Consider the following 20,161-nt stretch of genomic DNA (forward strand, 5'->3'; position numbering starts at 1 on the left):
GAACAGGTTGCAGGGGTGGGCGGATGAGAATAGGATGGGTTTCAACACCGACAAGTGCAAGGTGATGCACCTGGGGAGAAACAACCGGCACCATACCTACAGGCTGGGGAACTCCCTTCTCATCAGTACAGAGGCAGAAAAGGATCTTGGAGTCATCACTGATGGCAGTGTGGGGAGGCAGTCAGGAAGGCCAGCTGCACCTTGTCATGCATCCACAGATGCATCTCAAGCAGGTCCAAGGAGGTGATGATCCCCCTCTATGCGGCACTGGTCAGGCCGCAGCTAGAGCACTGCATCCAGTTCTGGGTGCTGCACTTCAAGAGGGATGTGGACAATATGGAGAGGGTCCAGAGGAGGGCCACTCACATGATCAGGGGTCAGCAGGGAGAGACTTTGGGACCTGAACCTGTTCAGTCTCCACAAGAGAAGGCTGAGGGGGGATCTAGTGGCCTGTTACAAACCAGTCAGAGGGGACTGGCAGGCACTGGGGAAGTCCCTGTACCCCCGTGCACTACCAGGAGTGACCAGGAATAACGGTCACAAGCTGGCAGAGAGTAGATTTAGGCTAGACATCAGGAGGCACTACTTCACTGTGAAGGCGGCTAGGATCTGGAACCAACTTCCAAGAGAAGTGGTGCTGGCTCCTACCCTGGGGGTCTTTAAGAGGAGGCTAGATGTACACCTTGTTGGGTTTGTTTGACCCCAGTACTCTTTCCTGCCATGGCAGGGGGTCAGACGCAATGATCTGCTCAGGTCCCTTCCTACCCTAGAAACTATGAAACTGCCTTGGTATTCTGACAGTGAAGAAGTTTTTCCTGATGTTCAGTCTAAACATACTTTGCTGTAACTTCACGCTATTGCTCTGCATCTGACTCTCTGCAGCAAGAGAGGAAAGTTGATTTTCCTTCTTTATAGCAGCATTTCAGATATTTGAAGAGTGCTATCATACCCCTTCTTAATTGCCTTTTGTGCAAGCTGAACATGCCTGTTTCCTTCAACCTCTCCTTGTATGGCTTGTTTTTCATGCCCTTAATCATTTTGTCACCCATTTCTAGACCCTCTCTAACTTCTCCATTTTTTTTAAATGTGGAGCCAATACTCTAGATGAGCCTAAGCAGTATGAGTAAAGAGGTACTATCACCTCCTGTGTTTTGCACCTAATGCCTCTATTGATGCATTCCAAAACTGCCTTTGTCTTTTTTACAGCTACATCACACTAGACTCATACTGAGTCTGTGATCTATAAAGACTCCTAAATCCTTCTCTATAGTGCTGCCACCCAGCCAGGTTTCACCTATTTTATATTTGTGTTTTCTATTATTTTTCCTGAGGTGTAGCACCTTTCATTTGCCAGCACTGAACTTCATTCCTTTGGCTCCAGGCCAGCTTTCCAGTCTGTCAAAATCCTTCCAAATTGCATTCCTGTCCTCCAGGTGTTCATAGTCTTTCCTAGTTTCATGTTGTCTGCAGATTTGCTCAAGAAGCTCTCTATTTCAGCATGTGCATTGATAATAAAAATGTTGAATAGCAGTGGGCCCTCTGTGGAACTCCACTTGAAATCTCCTTCCATTCTGATATGGATCCTTTAACAATTACCTTTTGCCTGTAGCTATTGAGCCAGTTGTGTATCTACCTTATGGTATCTCTGTGTAGCCCACATTTCTCCAATTTATTTATAAGAAGGTTGTATGGGACTTTATCAAAAGTCTTGCTGTGCTGAAGTGCAGATTACACTATATCCACTGGATTCTTGTCATCCAGCTAACTAGTCATCCTGTTGAAGAAGATGATCAAGTTTAGTTGACAGGCTGTACTTTATAAATCCATGCTGGCTGCTTGTAACCAGTACTCCCTCCTCTGGGTGCTTGAAAAATGGCTTTTCTTAGGATATGCTCTAGTAATTTCCTGGATATTAAGATGAGGCTAACCAACCAATAATTCCTTGGATCCTCTTTTTGCCTGTTTTAAAGAAGGCACTATGCTGACCCCTTTCCAGTCCTTGGGTAGCTCACCTGTCTCCCATAATTCTGAAAATATTATTGCCAAAGGCTCCAAGATCTCCTATGCTAGTTTCTTGAGTTCCCTGGGATGAAATTTATCAGGCCCTGCTGATTTCAGTTCATTCAAATCCATCAAAATCTCTCTGACTGTTTATTTTGTTATCTCATCCATCAGCTTGTTCCCTTCTTTATCCAAATAATTCTTATTAGGTATCTAGTTGCAACTTAACATTTTAGTAAAAATTGAGGCAAAGTAGCTGTTGAGTAGCTCTGCCTCCTGCATCTGCTATTAAGAGTTTGCCCTGGCTATTTAACAGTAGGTCTGCTTCTTCCTTGGTCTTTCTTTTCTGGCCTACATACTTATAGAATCTTTTGTTATTATCCAGAACCTTTTTCACTGGGTGCATCTCATATTTCACCTTTGCCGCCTTGATTTTGTTCGTCTACGTTCTTGCTATTTCCCAGTGTGCTTCCTTGGTGACCTGCCCATCTTTCCACTGCCTGCATGCTTTCCTTTTGCATTTGAGACATCCTAGAAGGTTCTTGTGCATCCACATAGGCCTTTTGCCATTCTTCTTTTGCTTCATGTCTGAACTGTTTGTATTGTGCCCTTTAGAAGCTTCCAGCCCTCCTGAGCACCTTTATCCTTCCCCATGGCACCATGCCTACTATCTCCTTAAGCTAGCTGAAATCTGCCTTTCTGAAATCCAGTGTCATAGTTCTGCTGACCTTGTGCTTTCCCCATCTCACTATCATGAATTCTGTCATATTATGATCACTTCCTTTCAAATTTCTCATCATCTTCATGTCTTCCACCAATTCTTCCCTATTGGTCAGGACAAGATCCAAGGCAGATGAATCCCCTATTTGTATCCTCAACCTTTTGGAAACAGAAAGTTGTCCCCAAGTTAGGAATTGGCTTGGCATTTTGTTTCACTGTATTATTCTTCCAGCAGATGTCTGGACAATTGAAATCTTCCATCAGTACCATCTCATAACTTTGGGATGATTTGGTCACCTTCTTGAAGAGTGCTTCATTTACATCTTCTTCCTGAGTTGGTGACCTATAAGAAATTCCTATCATTATATCAGTACTCTGTCTTTTACCTTTTATCTTAACTCAGATACATTCTGATTTGCTAACTTCCTCCTCCTGAACCAGGGAACAAGGCGTATGCATGCTTTTTACATACGAGGTGGCACCACCACCTTTTCTCCCAATCCTATCATTCTGAAACAAAGTATAGGCTTCAATGTTGACATCCAGCCATAAGATGCATCTCACCAGGTCTATGTTATACCAATCAGATCAGATAGTTTTTTTCATAGGCTGTGACTTCCAGTTTACTTTTTTCTCCAGACTTCTCACATTTGTATACATACGTCAAACCCTTTTGCATTCCAACCTGCATGTTTCCCTTTTGCATCACTTGTAGCTGACCTGCGGCTCTGGCCCTTTCCCAGAGTTGATCTGCTTCTTTTAGTCCTTTCACCAACCCCCATGGAACCTAGTTTAAAGCCCTCCTTACTAGGTTGGCCAGTTGATGCTAAAAGATGCTCTTTTCAATTCTAGTTAGATGGATCCCATTTCTTGATAGCAGTCCGCCTCCACAGAACACCTGTTTGTTATTAAATAGTCCAAAGGCTTCACATTAACACCATCTCAGCCACAGGTTTACTTCCATGATACAATGGTCCCTGCCTGGGTCTGTGCCTTCCACTGTGAGAACTCATGAGAGCGCAATTTATGTTCCAAGATCCTTAAACTTTTTCTACCTCCTTTGCTCCCTGGAGGATACCTAGGCCAGTGTTGCCGTTTTGGGGCTCTACTAGCTATGCCAGCTAAAGAAGGAAGTGCTGGGGAGAGCTGCTAGAGTGTGATGCTGGGGACCACTACTCTGGCCACTAAGGAGTGCTGCTCTAGCAACCACCATTCTGCCAGTTCTTTTCAGGTTGTTATGCAATCCCAGCTTCTGCTTGAAGTCTGCTCCATTTACACACAGATTGGCTTCACTGTTTGGCAGTATCGCTACCTAATAAATAAAAGGACAGTGAAGAAAGCTTTGTTTTCAAGGTGGTGTGTGTTGAGCCTATTGCTTTTTGGGGGGGATTAAAAGGGAATCTTTTCTTGTTAGGTCAAATTGGCAGTGGTCTGAATTTATTTGCTTCCCTCACACCATTGTGGAAGCTGGGATGAAGAATACAATTCTCCTTGTCTGTCTTTCTTTGGGGAGGTTCAGGTTGTCACCACTAGTAGTATGTGTCCAATGCAGGGTTAATAGGTACATCTCCTGGATTTAAATAAGACTTGCTGGTGAACCTTGCAGTTGGAAGGAGAAGGGCAGTGGCACTGTGTAGAGCATCAGTGCACCCTGACTAACTGTACTCGCCACTTAGGCAGTGGGCGGGAGGGGAGGGTGGGCAGGTGAGAGTGCTGGTGCCCTGCCTGCAAGTGCCAGGCGATCACTGCAGCTGCTTCTAGGAGTGGTTGGTGCTTACTCTCAGAAGTGACTGTAGCGATCTTCTGGTGGGGACCCCCCACTGGTTGGTGGGACTGGCCTCGGCGGGGTGGGGGGCAGCAGTCACCCATGGAGAAGGGAACAATTGAAGTCCTAGAGACTGAAATGCTTCAATAGTTCTTCAACGGTACTTTTTATCCAAAATTGAGCTGAGTTCTAAGATAATAGTCTGGTGGCTGTTGGCTCCACCTTAAGCTATTGGTTCTATCCTCTATTTGCTGCTGGTTAAATGTTCGGTGCATGAGATGGCGGGTGTATACCAAGCCATATTCTACTTAAAATCTTTCCTAGTGTCCGTCTCATTCATGGCTGTGCTCTGAGGAATGCACCAAATACTTGGAAATAACTGAGTTTCTTCTGGTCATGAAGCCCTTCATATATACATGTGTAGCATGATTCTTGTTTAGAAAGCAAGTTCTTCACTGTTTTTACTTCCTATGGAAGTTTATACAAATTAATGGAATTGGATTGGAAGTTATGTATGGGCTTAATTGAAGGTGTGCTATCTGCAGAAGAAACTTTTATAACTTTTATGAAGTGGGCAAACTGGCCCAAGTGAAGTTTTTTTGTAAGCAGTCCTGTTAATTTAATAGGAAACATGTTCCTGATGGCCCATTTCTTTCTTTTCTTTTCCTTCTAAATTAGAAAAAGAAGATGTATGTGTGTTTCAAGAAGTAACTTTGTTAAATCCTGGGCAATTTATGATTCAGTATTTGGATGGAGATCTTTGTTACACAGTACAGTGTTTACAAGAAAAAGATCATAACACAGGATATCATGCTATGGATTTTACAGTGGTGAACTGTTCTCAGCAATGTGAGGCTGTGAGTATTTTTAAAACTTATTAATGCTGTAATTTATGAACAGAACTTTCAGATCCAAACTTTCTGTGTTGGGATAATTTCTGCTGAGAGAGAATACAGACAAGGAAAGAACACACCAACTTGTAATTAGTCACCTGCATGTTAACAAAATTAAAGGTATTTTTTTCTTTTCTTTTACTAGCATCAAATATACATCCCTTCTTCCAGTCATCATACTTGTTGTGGCACTTGTCGAAATGTGTCATGTCCTTTTTATTCTGAGAATGGAACAGTAGCTATATATGAAGTAAGTACCCTTGGGCAGCTGTAACAAATAGTATCAATAGCACATGGCTTTACTCTGGTTTCTGACAGGAATCTATTTGGTGGCAATAGTATGAGAACTTATTTTCACCATTTTTTTGGTTTAATCATGTGACTCCTTTTTCATTCTGTCAGCTGGAAAATAGTTGAGAGCGAAAAAACCCTGACTCTAGTGCCTGACTTTCAGCAGTGCAAAGCATCCACAACTTAAGCTAGGGGGCTAAGCACTTCCTAATACCAAGCTCCCTAGGACACAGGAAGTAATACTGATGGAAGGAATTTGTTTAGGAGAGTTTTTGCATGTTTAAATGTACCCACATTTGGCAGTATGGATTGCAGAAAGAGGAGAGAAACAGTTGTTACCATTACATTTTTATGATCAAGAAGGCTCGAAGCCTAACATAATGGCTGATTGCCAGCAACCAATGTTAGTGACACTTGTACTGCTTGGCCCTCCGTACAAGTGCAGGTAAAGGCACAATGGGATCTAATCCATTTTCCACATAGTTGTGCTTCCTGCCATGCCACAGAAGGTGTGATTATGGGATTGCACATTAGATCCAATTGCACCTTATTTCAGGCGTAGGGGAAACCCGATCCTGGGCTTCCCCTGAACCAGCAAGAAGCAAGCTCCCATAGTTGGGGGACCACGTGCAGTCAGGATGGAGTGTTCCATGCCTCATGGGGCTTTTGGTCCCAGCTGCACCACATGTGGGGCACAGCTGGGGCTGAGGGCCCCATCAGTTGTGAGACTTAGCCCCTTCAGCTTGGGGGTACTGCTGTGGTCTCCCAACTAGCAGTGGAGGGGGAGAGGAGTGCCCCTCAGCTGGGAGTTCACAATGGCTGCGAGATCCCAGGAGCTGAAATCTCTTAGCTGTTGCCTGGAGTGCCCTTGCAGCCCTGCAGCTGAGAGGCTGCATTCTTCTGGAGGTGTGTTGTGCTCCTTAGTAGATGGGAGATCACAGCACCTGCGGTCTCCCAGCTGCAGGACTGCCTACACATGCAAATTAAAGCTGGATAGAAACAGGCTATAAAGTTATTACACATTTTTAAGCAATAACTTTATAGGTGATTAGAACTTTTTAAGGCATGATACTTAAATTTCACATGTAGCCAGTTTAAATTGATTGCTCAATTAGCAACATAATTGCACAATAAATGCAGCATATAGAGGGGGCCACAGTGTGTGTAGCTTTCAGAACAGCTGTAAAGCAGTTAGGGATTGTTTAAGAACTTACATGTGATAATATAAAATTAATACTTATTTGTATCCGTCTCATTTTAGATTGAGTTAAATTTTGTGTGAAGCTATTAACAGCATTTACCTTACCGATTGTATTTTTCCACAAAGATAAATGTGGTTGTTAGCCCTGCAGACTAGTACATTGGTAGGAATATTACCGAAGTCATGATCACTTGCTCCCTTTCCTGTTATATGGGAAGTGAAATGACCTGCTAATGGGAGGTTGAACTCTCACTTTTTGCAAATTCTAGTTATTTAAAGAAAAGAAGGAAAATAGGGAAGATTTGTCATGTCTCTTTACCACCCTGGAAAGACATGCAGTTTGACTCTTAAGGGCCTTTCCATTGACTAAAGCTTTTGATCACATCTGTAGTGGACCTAGTGCCTTCATAGCCACAGTATACTGAGACACATAGGGTGCAGACAGATGTTAGAACCCCCTCCCCGACCAACAGACATTCAGCTGTTGGGCCGGCAAGGAGGGGATACTGGAGCTAGCTTGCACCAGCTCCGGCCAGCAGGTTGGGGGCACTCCGGCAGCCTGGGGGAGAATGGAGCCCCTCACCGTGCAGGTACATCCCCCCACAAGCCTCCCTGAATATCACAGCCAGGAGGGAGGGGTACCTGTGAGGTAAGGGAACTCCATTCTCCCCCACACCTTCCTCCTCAACTCTGGACATTCAGCAGCCAGGAGTTCCTTCTCCATTGCCCTCCCTGCCCCTGACAGCTGTTGGTGGGGCAGGACTGTGCTGGTAGCATTAGGCCAGCCCCACCCCCATGCAAAAAATTAATCCTGGAGGGAACACAAGTTTCCTAAGGTACTCTGCTTTTGAGCATCTTAATGTGATATCTGATTTAACCAGGTTAATTTTTCATACCATCGGTCATTTTAAAAGCACTCTGCAGCCATGCATGTGTGTTATGACATGGCTGTAGAGTGCTTCCAGGGGCCAGATCATTCAAAAATGCCACTTCTGTCTGTGCCCATAAGGGCTACTGTAACATTCTGTCTACTCTGTTGGGTTTTTTATAGGAGGGGAGCACCTGGAACTCCAACTGTACTAAATATAAGTGTGCAAAGACGGATGCAGGTGCAGTGATACTGGGATCTAGTGTTGCCTGTCCTCCCTTTAATGAGACTGAATGTACAAAGGTTTGTAGTGTGTGATGGCAAATTATAATGATGAATCTTTTGCTTTGGAGCTTGGTCTTCTCTTCAGGTCTGACATGCATATTGCAATTTCCATAGAATGATTAATCTAGAAAATATGTTGGTAAGTAGAAAAAAGCAAAACAAATATAAACCTTTAAATGAGTCGTTCATGGTTTTATTGTTTATATTTTTGTTTGTTTGATTTATATCATATAATCCAAGTAAAGTTTGCTGTTAGGATTTTGTTTAATCTGTATCAAGCCTGATGCATTTTTTTGTATAGGTAGCTGCTTCAATACTCCTTATTTTAATGCTGAGGGCCCACAGTTTTCAGAGTTTATAAACCAAGTAGTCCAGCTCAAGCAGCTTTGAAACTGCAGATAAAGGTGGCATAGTTTCAAAATTCCTTAAATTGAGCAAGGATTAGAAACCTGCCAAGGTGCCTGAAGACTTTGGGATCTCTGTATAACAAGCAGCTCTGCTTTGTGAAGATTATAAATTACTTGCGTATACCTACCTAAAATGTAAAGTCTATAAACCAAAGAACTGTGGTTCAGATAATTTGAGTATTTCATACTTGTCCTTTTTTGTTTAAAGAATACTTGTTTTCAGCTTTAATTTTTACCATACAGAATTATTTTTGTATTTTTGGTGCATTCTTGATGCTAATTTCTTCTAATCCCAAATTAAAAATTGCATCAGAAATTGAACTGTGTTTATCCTTTGGCACTGTGCCGAAAACTTCTGCTTATTGTCAAAACCTTGTCATCACGTTTTAATCTGTAACAACAATCCAGATTTTCATGAATTAGCTTCCAGAATCTGTCTGATCTTACATTCAGAAACACTAAGCATTAACTTTAAATGAGAGCCAGTTTTGGAGAGCAGGTCAAATTAATTTAGGATTTAACAAAGATTTAAGGTAACTTTTTAGCACACTTATTATAAACATTGATGAACATGTGTTATGATTTTCCTGTAATGGTACAGAAAAACCATACTTATGGGGTATAATGCAAATAAGAAGTTTTGTTATCTTTTGTATATTATTTTTACTAAAGTACCATGCTGCTGCCGCTCAATTTGTAATTTCTGTATATGTAATAAGAGGGAGCAATGAAGTTTTTGTATATGCCTGTATCAGGTAAGGGAAATCCCTTTTTCATTAAAACTTCCTCATGTTGTACTTTCTTCACTCCTGCTTACATACTGTTTGAGAAGAAAACTCTAACAAACATTAATTACAGTAAAGGAAAGGAAATGTGTATGAACTGACGAATCAGAATAATATACATTACAAATTACAAAATTAAAGAGACTTTGTTGTAAAGAGCTCTCTGTCTGTAGCTATACAGAACTAGCTATAGTCTGCTAGTTTCTGTAGTACATAAGCAATATAAATCCCTTCTTAATTTGCAGTAAACATGTTATATTAGTACACTGAACTTTCAAATTTGTCCCAGTAGCTCCTGAGGATGGGGAAATGATGATAATATTTATGAAAAATGACTGTTCTGTTGATTCAAGGGAAGCCAGTTGAGATAAGCACAGTCATAACAACAAGCTCATTGTCAGCTATTACATTTTAAAACAGTTCTGAGATTTTTAATCCATATTCTCTAATGGTGTAAATCTGTGCAACTCAATTGATTCATTTTTGATGAGGTGCCAGTCTACACCAGCTGGAGATCTGGCAATTCATATCCTAAACCTATTCAGATATAATAGGGTATTGCATTGGGCACAGTCTTTTTTGATATATTTTCCTCTTCTTTTTCTAGAATGGAGGCACTGTACAGACTTATAATGATGGCTGCTGCAAGACCTGTAAGTGAAGAAGGCTGCACTACATGCTAGTTTGGCTTTGGTTTTGGAGAGCTGTGTTTTTTAACCTCAGTGGCTGGGTCATAAGGAAGAAAAAAGCATGCCGTTCCCAAATCAAGCACAAATGTGATAGTTCTTTTTTAATAGCTATTTATTGAAAGGTCTTGCTTCATATGGCTGCTGACACGGTGATTTTTAACCTTATCCTTCTGGAGTATAACCAAATCTCTCCAAAAACAGCCTGAGGAAGATGAAAAGTAATCTCATTTGAAATAATGAAATGATTCATTATTGTTAGGATTACTCTAAAACAACACTCATTTAATTTTCATTATAAATGTGCTGAACAAAATTTCTAAAACTGATACCTAATTTGATGATATTTTGAAACAAATCTGTGTAATTATGGGTTTTTTATGGTTTGTTTTCATATGCTTTCTAGGGCAAGGGTAGTGAAATACATTACTTTTCAGATTAAAAAGTTAACTCTTTCCACCCTAGAAAATTATATTTAAACCCAAAATAAGGAGTTGCAGAGCATTGAACAGACAATTATTGATGGTAACAAAAGGCATAATTCTATACAAAATGGAGACTGCTTTTGAGCTGAAGATTGGTAGTTTATGATGTGCAAGTTTGAAACATTAGTAATGAATTATAATTTAAGTCATGTGGCAGATTCTGCTTTAATTTACTGATGTTTAAAAACAGAACAAACTTTTGAAAACAGAATCCGCCTATCTGCAATTATGAGCTAAGAAAGATGGTGGTTGTTCAGTTTGGGAATGGTAAACTGCATAAAATGAAACTCCTGCAGAAAGAGTTCCTAAGAAATTTCAAGAATAGAGGTGATTGGAAACCACAAGTTATCACTCCCTCTTTTTTTCCCCCTTTTCACCAGAATTAAAATATTTGGGCAGGTCTTTCAAAAGGGTCATTCATTTATGAGTTAGAAAAGCAAAGCTGAAGAATAATTCACTGAAGTCCATATAAATGAGGTGGGTTTCATTTAGAAAATTAGACTAAAGTACTGATGACTACAAATATTTTCTGCGTCTTGCAATATCAGGAAAGATTTAGCTTTCACAATGTTTTGTGGCCTCAGGAAAGGCATTGTTATACTTCAGAAATATTTGCTGAGGTGGCTGCTAAAAATAAAAAAGCACAATACATACATGCTATTTTTATTTATTTTATTTTGTTTTTTTTTTTAAACTAAAAGCATGTGCCCTGTGGTAAAGCAGTTAAAAAGACAATTTAAAAATAGAGCTTTGCAACACCTTGGGGTTGTAATGGGAACAAGTAATCCTTTTGAAAAGAGCTTGATTAAATGCATGCAAAGTGAGTTCATGTATTTAATTCTTACCTTGCCATAGTTATAAGATACATATTATAAAAGTTTGGTATACATGGAAATATCTTCATGGTTTTGCTTTAACCAGGAAAGTAGGGAGTCACCAGTGAGAACTCTTAGTAGCCACAGAATTTCTAAATTTGGATAATAAAACAGGAATGCTCATCAGTTCTTATAAAAAGAAAAATTGCAGTTGGCAGTGTAAGAATTAATGAAATGTCATTTATGTAAAAATGTTTATTTCACAAGAAACTTATATTCCTAATAATTCTGCCAGGTTCTGGAATGGGTGTATTACCCTTTGCCATTAGCCCAGTAGTCTCTACTGATAGTATTAATTGTGAACCAGGTATTATTTTTAATAATGTATTTTCTTTTTAAATATTGTAAGCATTGTTTATAGATAGAGACTTCTATATATGATTATCAGTTCAATATAAACGGTATCACATTGATGCTGGCATGGGACCTGATCCTGAGAGATGTTGCTCTTCTGTTGGCTTCCCATAGAGCATTGATTTTTTCCTTTCATAGGATTCAATTGCTCAGCACCTTTTAGGTTTAGGCACATTTAATGGTTAGATCATCTTGCTGAAGATGCTTTTTTCCCCCACTTCTTTTTAATAGCTGCTTATTTATAGTAAAATAATTATCATAAAAACGGTGCTTTTACAAATATAATCATCTTGAACTATTATTACCAAATGACCCAAGTTCTATTGCAAGTCTGTAGGGAAGTCCATGGCAGAAACTTTTTTAAAAAATAGTGGATTTTATTGCGGAGACTATATTTAGAAGACAAGGATTTATACAATATTTTGTTTTTCACATCTGTCACTTTTTTTAAATGGAAAGAAAAGAAAGTTAAATCTTATAGATAGATACTAAGAAGAAAATTGAGGAGAACTTAAAGAGCAGTTGATGTTTTGTGATGATTATTCCCCATTTTATCATCACTGACATCTCAGAAAGCTATGATTAATTTCAACCCTTTTTTGATTTTGGTAAGGAATAGCAAACCAAGCACAACTGGTATTCAACACGGATATTATTTTCAAGCAGCTCGCTTTAAAAGGAATTGAAAGGGGGAAAGAATAAAGAATGCTCTTTGTTTCTAAATACAAAGTATTTTGGAGTTTTTATGACAGGTCAATAACATTTATAAACAGCAATGTCATATAACAACCGTCAATAATCTATATGCCTATAATATATTGACACTCAGAGGGACTACTTGAGTAATGCTCAAAAAGCTGAGTAAGTAAAGATGGTGCACTAGTCAGAAGAGTTCTGTAGTACTCTCTTTTATATCAGAGTCCATAAGGACAGTAACAGTCAGTCTGTATATGTATTTCATCCTGTGTTAAGTAGGTTGGCTTCAGTAGTAAGATGCTCCCAATGCACATGTAACACTGGAGGTATGGCTCCTGTAACATGTTACAGTGGGTTATTCAGTATTGGTGGATCTTACTTGCTGGGTTCCTTAGCACTTGCTGATTTCCGTGGAACACAGGGAATGAGTTGAGGATGAAAAAGGACTCCTTTGGGAGGTCTTAATTTACATGCTGGAAATACAAAATGACTATGTAGCAACATAGTTAGCAATTATTTGGAAATAGATTATTAAATTGGTGTTGTATAATGTATATAATGAAAAGACATAGCTATCTCATTTACTGTGGCATGTAGGTTTTGTATAACTTTTACATATGGTTCAGTACTCTGATTTGTAGCTCTTCAGTGTTGCAAGTGTCCTTCCTACTTGGATAGTTTTGCTTTTCAAATGCAAGAAGACACATCCACAAAAATCCACAAAACCCTTTAAAATGTTATTGTAGCATTAATTTCTATGTGAATTTATTTACCCCAGATGTAACCTAATCAGCTCCAGCTCTGGGACTTGTGCATGCACCACATGCAAAATAAATATGTATTTACTGTTTCATCACATCTTGAAGCTCTGTCAGACCACTCTAACAGACAGTCTTTTAAATCTGTATAATTTTCTTTACATAGTACATGCAGAATACACTTCAGGTTTAAGGATTTTTACTTCCTCATGGCATTAGGTTCCAGAAATGTTTATAAAATCATATTTATTTTCAATATTTAATAGAACTCAACAGCATTAACACTGAAAATGCAAGCTAGTGTTAATTATGTTTGTATATTCAGCCTTGAAATACTATATATTACCCTTTTCTGTTTGCTGATTAAATATGTTGTCATGTATGTTTAATCAACAAGAGCATCTTACACTAAATAGAAAATCATGATGACATTTCAACATTTACCACCTCTTTAAAGGTTCCTGGGACTGTTATATCCTGATTATTCCCTAGTTTAAAAGTCTAGATTTTTTTCAGGGAACATTTAACAGCTATATGATATCAATGTATTAAATATGAATATATATTACATATTCAAGTACTTAAGAGCTAATGGTGAACATTTGCTAGAATGTATGATTTGGGTATGGAAATAATACATTCACTGTATAATTAAATTAAAATATAACTATTTAGCTATTATAATTCTGTGAATGTTCCTTTCTTATTAATGAACAAATACAGAGCAGAATGTATATTTAATGAATCAACATTTTCTATGTTTTCTTAGGCAAAAAAGAGGAAAGAATTTGCCAGAAAGTGACGGTGAGAACAACTATAAGAAAAAATGACTGTATAAGTCAAACCCCAGTAAGTATATAAAACTGCATCCTTTCTGCTTCATGGTAAGCTTCAGCTAGCCAAGAAAGTCACATATTAAATGAGGATTACAGCTATCAGAATTCACCCAAAATGCTGTAATCTTCTCATAACTCTGAGAATGTTATTCTACTTGTCAGTGTAAGTAAAAATTAATTGTTCCTGCCTCTGTGGCAGAAATGCCAACCCCCCTACATGAAATAACATCTGTCTCCAAATGAAAAGCACACAATATAATTGCCTACCACTGACAAAAGCCATTGACCTCTTCATCATGAAAAAACCTCCCACTCTAAAAGAAGAAGAAAATGTTACCATTTACACATGATGGGAATACCACCACATTCCTCCTTAAGGACCTCAATTATATTAAATACCCTTTCTTTCTCATAATATATCTCTGCATAACACGGTGATAATCTTCTTTATGAAGATAATTTAAGATATCTGACCTCTGCTTTAGTGATGTTCCATATATAAAGTCTGTTTTGTATGCAATGTCAATAAGGTGTGGATAAAGGAGAACCAGTTAACATAATTGGTTTAAATTTGCAAAAGGTCTTTGACAAAATGCCACAAAAAATCCGTTGAAAAGCTTAAGTAGTGGTAGGGTGAGAGTAAGGTTTTGTGATCAACCAGGTAGTGAGTAGGAGGTAAAGAAAATAATAGAATCAAATGGTCACTTTTTGTCATGGCAAAAGGTTGACGTGTGAAGTGCTTCAAGTTTCCATTATAGGTCCAGTGTTTAAATATATTTACTAGTGATCTAGAACAGTGATGCCCAGCCTTTTGGCCCTATGGTATGGGTGAGTGCCATGGGTTTGCTCCAAGCCAGATCCCATGCAGTGTCACAAATGGGGTTGGTCCATGGATATACACTAGTCCCAACATAAATATCAGGGGCATCCCACTCAAAAGTTTAGGGATGCAGCTGGGCACCTAGTCGGTGTGCAGGAGCAGAGGTGACTTCTGGTTGCTGCCTTGATCACACAGCTGCTGGTAGCAGCCACTTTTTATTGGTACCCACCAAATTGGTGCCCAGGGCAGTGCCAGGGCATGCAGAGCCAATGCATCACTGGTAATACCCTTGCTACAAGACTGACTCTCTTGTCTACTTCCCATTTTGAAAACTGACTGTATGTATGATACCAGTTATTAAAAAAAAAAAAAAAAAAAAGACTTTGAAATAAATTTAATTCAAAAGACAGAACAAAATGAGGACAAAGAAATTCACCTCAACTTAAACCTTTTACCATATGGTTCAGTTTAGGTATCTTTCGAATTATTTTAGCAAGGTAACATAATGAAATATAAGCAAGGTATTTTAAAATGTAGAAACAGATTCTAATTACAGCTGATTTTGATTTTTTTTTATTCCATTGTGGAAATAAAATGTGAGAGATCTGACCATGTCAATCTTTCTTTCACTGACAGATAAATGTGGCTTCTTGTGATGGGAAATGTCCCTCTGCAACAATTTTTAATGTCAATATTGATAGCCATTTAAGATTCTGTAAGTGTTGTCGTGAAAATGGAGTACGGAATCTGACTGTGCCACTTTACTGCTCAGGAAATGGCACTGAAATTATATATGTCATACAAGAGCCTACAGACTGTTCATGCCACTGGAACTGATCATTTCCACGTACGTGTATTTTCATATTGAATTGAAGTTGGTTTCCTGCCACTGCAAAAAATGTTCTAGCCAAGTGTTTCAGCCAACATGATTTCTTAGCAAATTTAGTAGAAATTGTATAACTATAATGGCAAGAACAGTTTCATATATTGGCAAATGGACGCATTTCTGCTTCATCTCAAGGTACTAAGGTGTCAGTTATTTACTTCAGTAACTTCAAAAGGAAAATGATTAGATTGCTTTAAAAAGAGAAAAAAAGAGATTGGTTGTGTTGGATCATCCTTACCTTGCTCAGAAGTTAATTTTTGTGAAAAAAAATTCCTTTTATCTTGGTGGTAGTTGCCTTAGGAATTACATAATGACTAGAACCTGCTTGAATTGAAATCCACTGAGGCCTCATACCCACATTCAGATAATCTGGGACAATTCTCCCAGGCTTGTTCTCCTGGTAGACAAACTTACCCAGAGTTGCCTGAACCAGCATTTGAATGCTGAACCCTGGAAGAGCAGAGAGCTGACAGTGATCATGCTGTGTAGCCAGGGGGACCCTATGTGCATATCTCGGTGTGCTCTACAGGCTCCCTCAGTCTGCCTGGAGACAGAATGGCAGCAGTGCACAGAGCAGCTCAGATTGGAGAGCCCAGATTGCCTGCATCTCCCTACAGCTCAGTGTGGGAATTGTGAAGAGGGTGTGTTCTGTTTCCTGCTCATTTAGAGCAGCAGAGTCCAGCAAGCAACATATTGCATCCATGGCAGGGGTTGCTGGGAGCAAAGCCTCCTCGGATAATGGAGGACTGTGCTGTGGCTTCTTTCAGAAAAGAACTTGCATAAACATTTGCTCTGTCAGGAGAAAATCTCCTGGGGGTGATTTAACCTTGGTTGTTCCCAATTATTTTTTTCTTGGTGTGGCCATTTTTATTCTGGGAGAAAAATCCTGAAGAAACTGAATGTCTGAGACATGGTCGGAGTAACTTTCTGACTGCCACTTTTTTTTTTGTATGCTTTAAAAATCCTTGACATAAATACTAATGTACTATTACATATATAGCATTTTGCTTTTTTTAATACCCCATAGCTTTGATTATTGTAATTAGTCAGAAGGAACTAAAGGGATCTGACTTTGTCACAATTGTTATAAATATCTAAAGATTTGCTGTGGAGAGCAGGCTTATAACTTCACATTGATTTTTTGGTTCCTATAATCAATCAGAGGAGAAATTGGCTATTTACTGACCTATTGAAGTGTCAGATGAGATTCCATTAATCTATTTTCACTTCTGATAATAAATCAAAGAATGTACCTTTTAGATATTTTAGTTGGGTTTTATCCTTTGTTTAATGGACAGAAATCTTTATATTCAGTATTTTTAAATGAACTAAATGTCAAGATTTTTAAAAAAAATATTAAGGATGGACGCATTGCTTTAATCTGAGTTCTATCATATGGAGTCTGGGAAAGGATAGTTTGTGGGTGGTTTAGTAAGCAGTTAAATTAAATAAAAGCATGGACTATGTTACACATAGTCTTGTATTCTAAGCAGCAAATGTATTTTCCATTTTCTTAGCCATGGAATATTTATTGCCATATTAAAAATAAGAGAGCTAACTTTGTCTAGGAGTAGATTGCCCTATAAACTCATTGGCTGAATTCTTAGCCCTATTGAAATTGATGGGAATTTTTCCATGAATAAAATAAGAGGTTGGATTGTTATATTATTTTTATAGTGAGAAATCATCAATATAAAAATGAAAAAGAGATGTATTTAAGGCTATTTTGCATTCCTCACCACTTTGTGCTGAAACCTAAAATGATTGATCATGGAGAAAAATAATGTATATACAGACATAAAATCAATTGCTATTTATTCATGAGATTTTCTTTATGTCAGTAATTAATTATGTTAAATGATTGCTATAGCAAAAAATGGAGGTGGTTTAATAATTTAAAATATTGTGAGACTAGTTATTAGTAAACTATTGAATCAATATTATAAAGAAATAATATTAATCTACTCGTTGCTTTTTTAATACATTGTGTAGAACTTTGACAAACTGTTAATTTGTGCGAGAGCTGCTTCAAGTTAGTCTAGGTAGAACTTATAACCTAAATATGTTTTCCTAATGTTGTACGAATCCTGGCTGTAATTATAACAGTTTCATTCACTGGCCTGTCCTAAAGGTCTGCATAATACCATAGTGTACTGGAAAAAGAAATATTCAAAGAAAAAATATTTTTTTAAGGGTTTGGTCTAAAATAAAGACAAGAATATTATTTACATTAAGAAAATATGGGCCAACATTTGTTAATGTATTTGGTATTTAAAAAAAACAGACAAAATTAAGCAAGTTAAATATAGTATGAAATATTAAATATAAATCATGGAATGTTTGATGGATTTTGATTGAAATGGAAATTATTTTATTTGTAAGCAAATTGTTTTGTAACATTTAGCACTGTATGTATAATTAAAAAGAAATCAATAAATATTATTTTGAAGGATTATTTGGATTACAATGAATTAATGCTGACTAGTTAAATGTACAGTACCAGTCTTAAGTGATTAACAGAGTCCTATAAGCATTAACTATAGCATAAAGTCTTACTGCCCTGGAATTGCAGGCATTTGAAGCTTTTTTTTATTGTTTAGTTTCACAAAGACATATAATGGGATTACTTTAGGCAGAATCACCCACATGAAATCTAGTAGGAGTAGAATCAAGATATCAGCCATGCAAACATTTGCGGTCTTTGGAATCTACCCTTAGAGATTTTAAGAGGTTCATCAGATTTTGATGAGCCTGTAGTGAAATATAAGATTTCTGTTCTTTCTTCAGTCTGTTAACTTGTGGGCATTCAGAGTCTTTGCATAAGGAAATCTTTGCATATTATACTAAGGAAATATGAAAAGTAAAAATATGGCATAGGATTTTGTTCCATTAAATGTGTTAATTTTTATATATTTATTGGAAGCACAGTTATTTGTGACCAACAGTTCTCTTCCTGTATTCATATGACTTATTGTACTGTTATTTTAAAGGTTGATTATTTTATATGTTGTTGCATTTCTACTGTTCTATTAGGGCTTTTTAAAACCTCAAACTAATGCTGTGTGCCATGGAATTCTGTTTGTTTATAATAAAACATAAGGGGGTTCATACTCCATTTCATTTTGTACAAGGTAGATCCTATTTACAGAAGTAAAGCTGTTGTTTCTTCTTTTGAGGGATTCAAGTAATGTTTTTCAGTATTAGGTACATCCATTCAGAATCTGATTCCCATCTCAAATGTGAATGTGCTATGTTTGCAACATTTGGCTCCTTATATCTTTGCTCTGATACCATAAAGTCAAGACATCTGCTGCTGATGGACAGAATTTGTGTCTTTAGTTTTCAGTCTTGGGGTTTACAGTCTTGGGTTTAATCTAGTAGCCTCATGCTGTGTGGCTATACCAGTCTAGCTGAACTAGTCTAGAACTCTTCCTTTTGGCCTTCTGTAATTTTGGTTAACTAAATCTACCTAATGCCCACTAGTATGTTTATTATGTGTCAGTTTTGTACAATGTTATCCTGCTCTGTCTTTTCTCTTTCCTTCTCCTTTAATTAAAAAAAATATATTAAAATAGGATTTACCTCATACCAAATATAACAGGTAGTTGTACTTAGATTTCAAATACATTTGCCTTTGGTGGAAGTTTACAACCAAACAAATGCGTGCAAAACAGGGAACTTACAGCTGTTGCTTACTAATTTGATATTATACCTCTTGGAAAGAAGAAAACATTGGCATAAAGCCCCCTGCATTACAAAGCCCTATCTCAGATTTTGGCTTATGCTGGTGGTGCTCTGGTGCATCCCCTTCGCACTACTGAAAATGAAAAATGCAAGAGCTGGAATGACAAGAGATGGGTAGGGAAGACCGAATGTGAAGGATTAGCAACTGTGTTATGAAGTTCTCTGCTCTGGGTTGGAAGATTTGGATTGTTACACTCCCAACTAAGACTGGAAATGTAAGATTAGGTTCCCAGGAGATCAGATCTACATATTGGTTTCATACAAGTAGTTTTTATTTCCATAACCATTTCTTGGCATTTTACTCATCTGCGTAAATGTTTGGGAGAACGAAAATTAGGACTGTGCACTCTAACATTCTGGGCAAAACACAGGTGAATAATGTCAGGCTCACATATTCTCCGCATATGCTGAAAACAGTTGCATTTTGGGGGAGTACTGTTTTGATGAAAATGGAATGTGCCGCATACAAGTTAATGAGGTTTAGAAGTACTCCTGCTCATATCTTAAAATCAGCCCCTTTGAACTTTGTGATTACAAACTGTTGCAAAATGAAATGGAGTATGAATGCTTCATAAAATAAATGGAATATTCAGCAGCTTACTTTTGGCATTCATAATTAAGATAACATTCTGGTATGATGCTTTTTGCTGGTGGGGGAGGGGGTGTTTAAAAAAAAATTATTGGTGCTATGGGTTTTATCCCACCAACATGAGTTACGATTTATTGTTTACTTTTTCACTGAAATAAGCATTAAGCCCCCAACTTCTAAACACTTGGGATCCAGCTTACGTGGTTTACCTAAGTA

The 20,161-nt window shown here is 37.9% G+C and overlaps 1 protein-coding gene across 1 annotated transcript in view; it reads left to right on the top strand.

Annotated features, from left to right (window-relative positions):
- Positions 1-18,032, top strand: part of OTOGL (otogelin like) — a 168,644-nt gene extending 150,612 nt beyond the window's left edge. The window contains exons 51-57 of the mRNA XM_090041582.1: positions 5,165-5,343; positions 5,525-5,629; positions 7,923-8,042; positions 9,824-9,869; positions 11,498-11,569; positions 13,840-13,919; positions 15,363-18,032. Coding sequence (XP_089897708.1) covers positions 5,165-5,343; positions 5,525-5,629; positions 7,923-8,042; positions 9,824-9,869; positions 11,498-11,569; positions 13,840-13,919; positions 15,363-15,563 — 803 coding nt within the window. The 3' untranslated portion in view covers positions 15,564-18,032. The remainder of the gene's footprint in view (positions 1-5,164; positions 5,344-5,524; positions 5,630-7,922; positions 8,043-9,823; positions 9,870-11,497; positions 11,570-13,839; positions 13,920-15,362) is intronic.
- The last annotated feature ends 2,129 nt before the right edge of the window (positions 18,033-20,161 follow it).

This window comes from Crocodylus siamensis, chromosome 4, assembly GCF_052110815.1.
Source record: "Crocodylus siamensis isolate JL-2025a chromosome 4, ASM5211081v1, whole genome shotgun sequence".
NCBI classification, from domain to species: domain Eukaryota; kingdom Metazoa; phylum Chordata; order Crocodylia; family Crocodylidae; genus Crocodylus; species Crocodylus siamensis.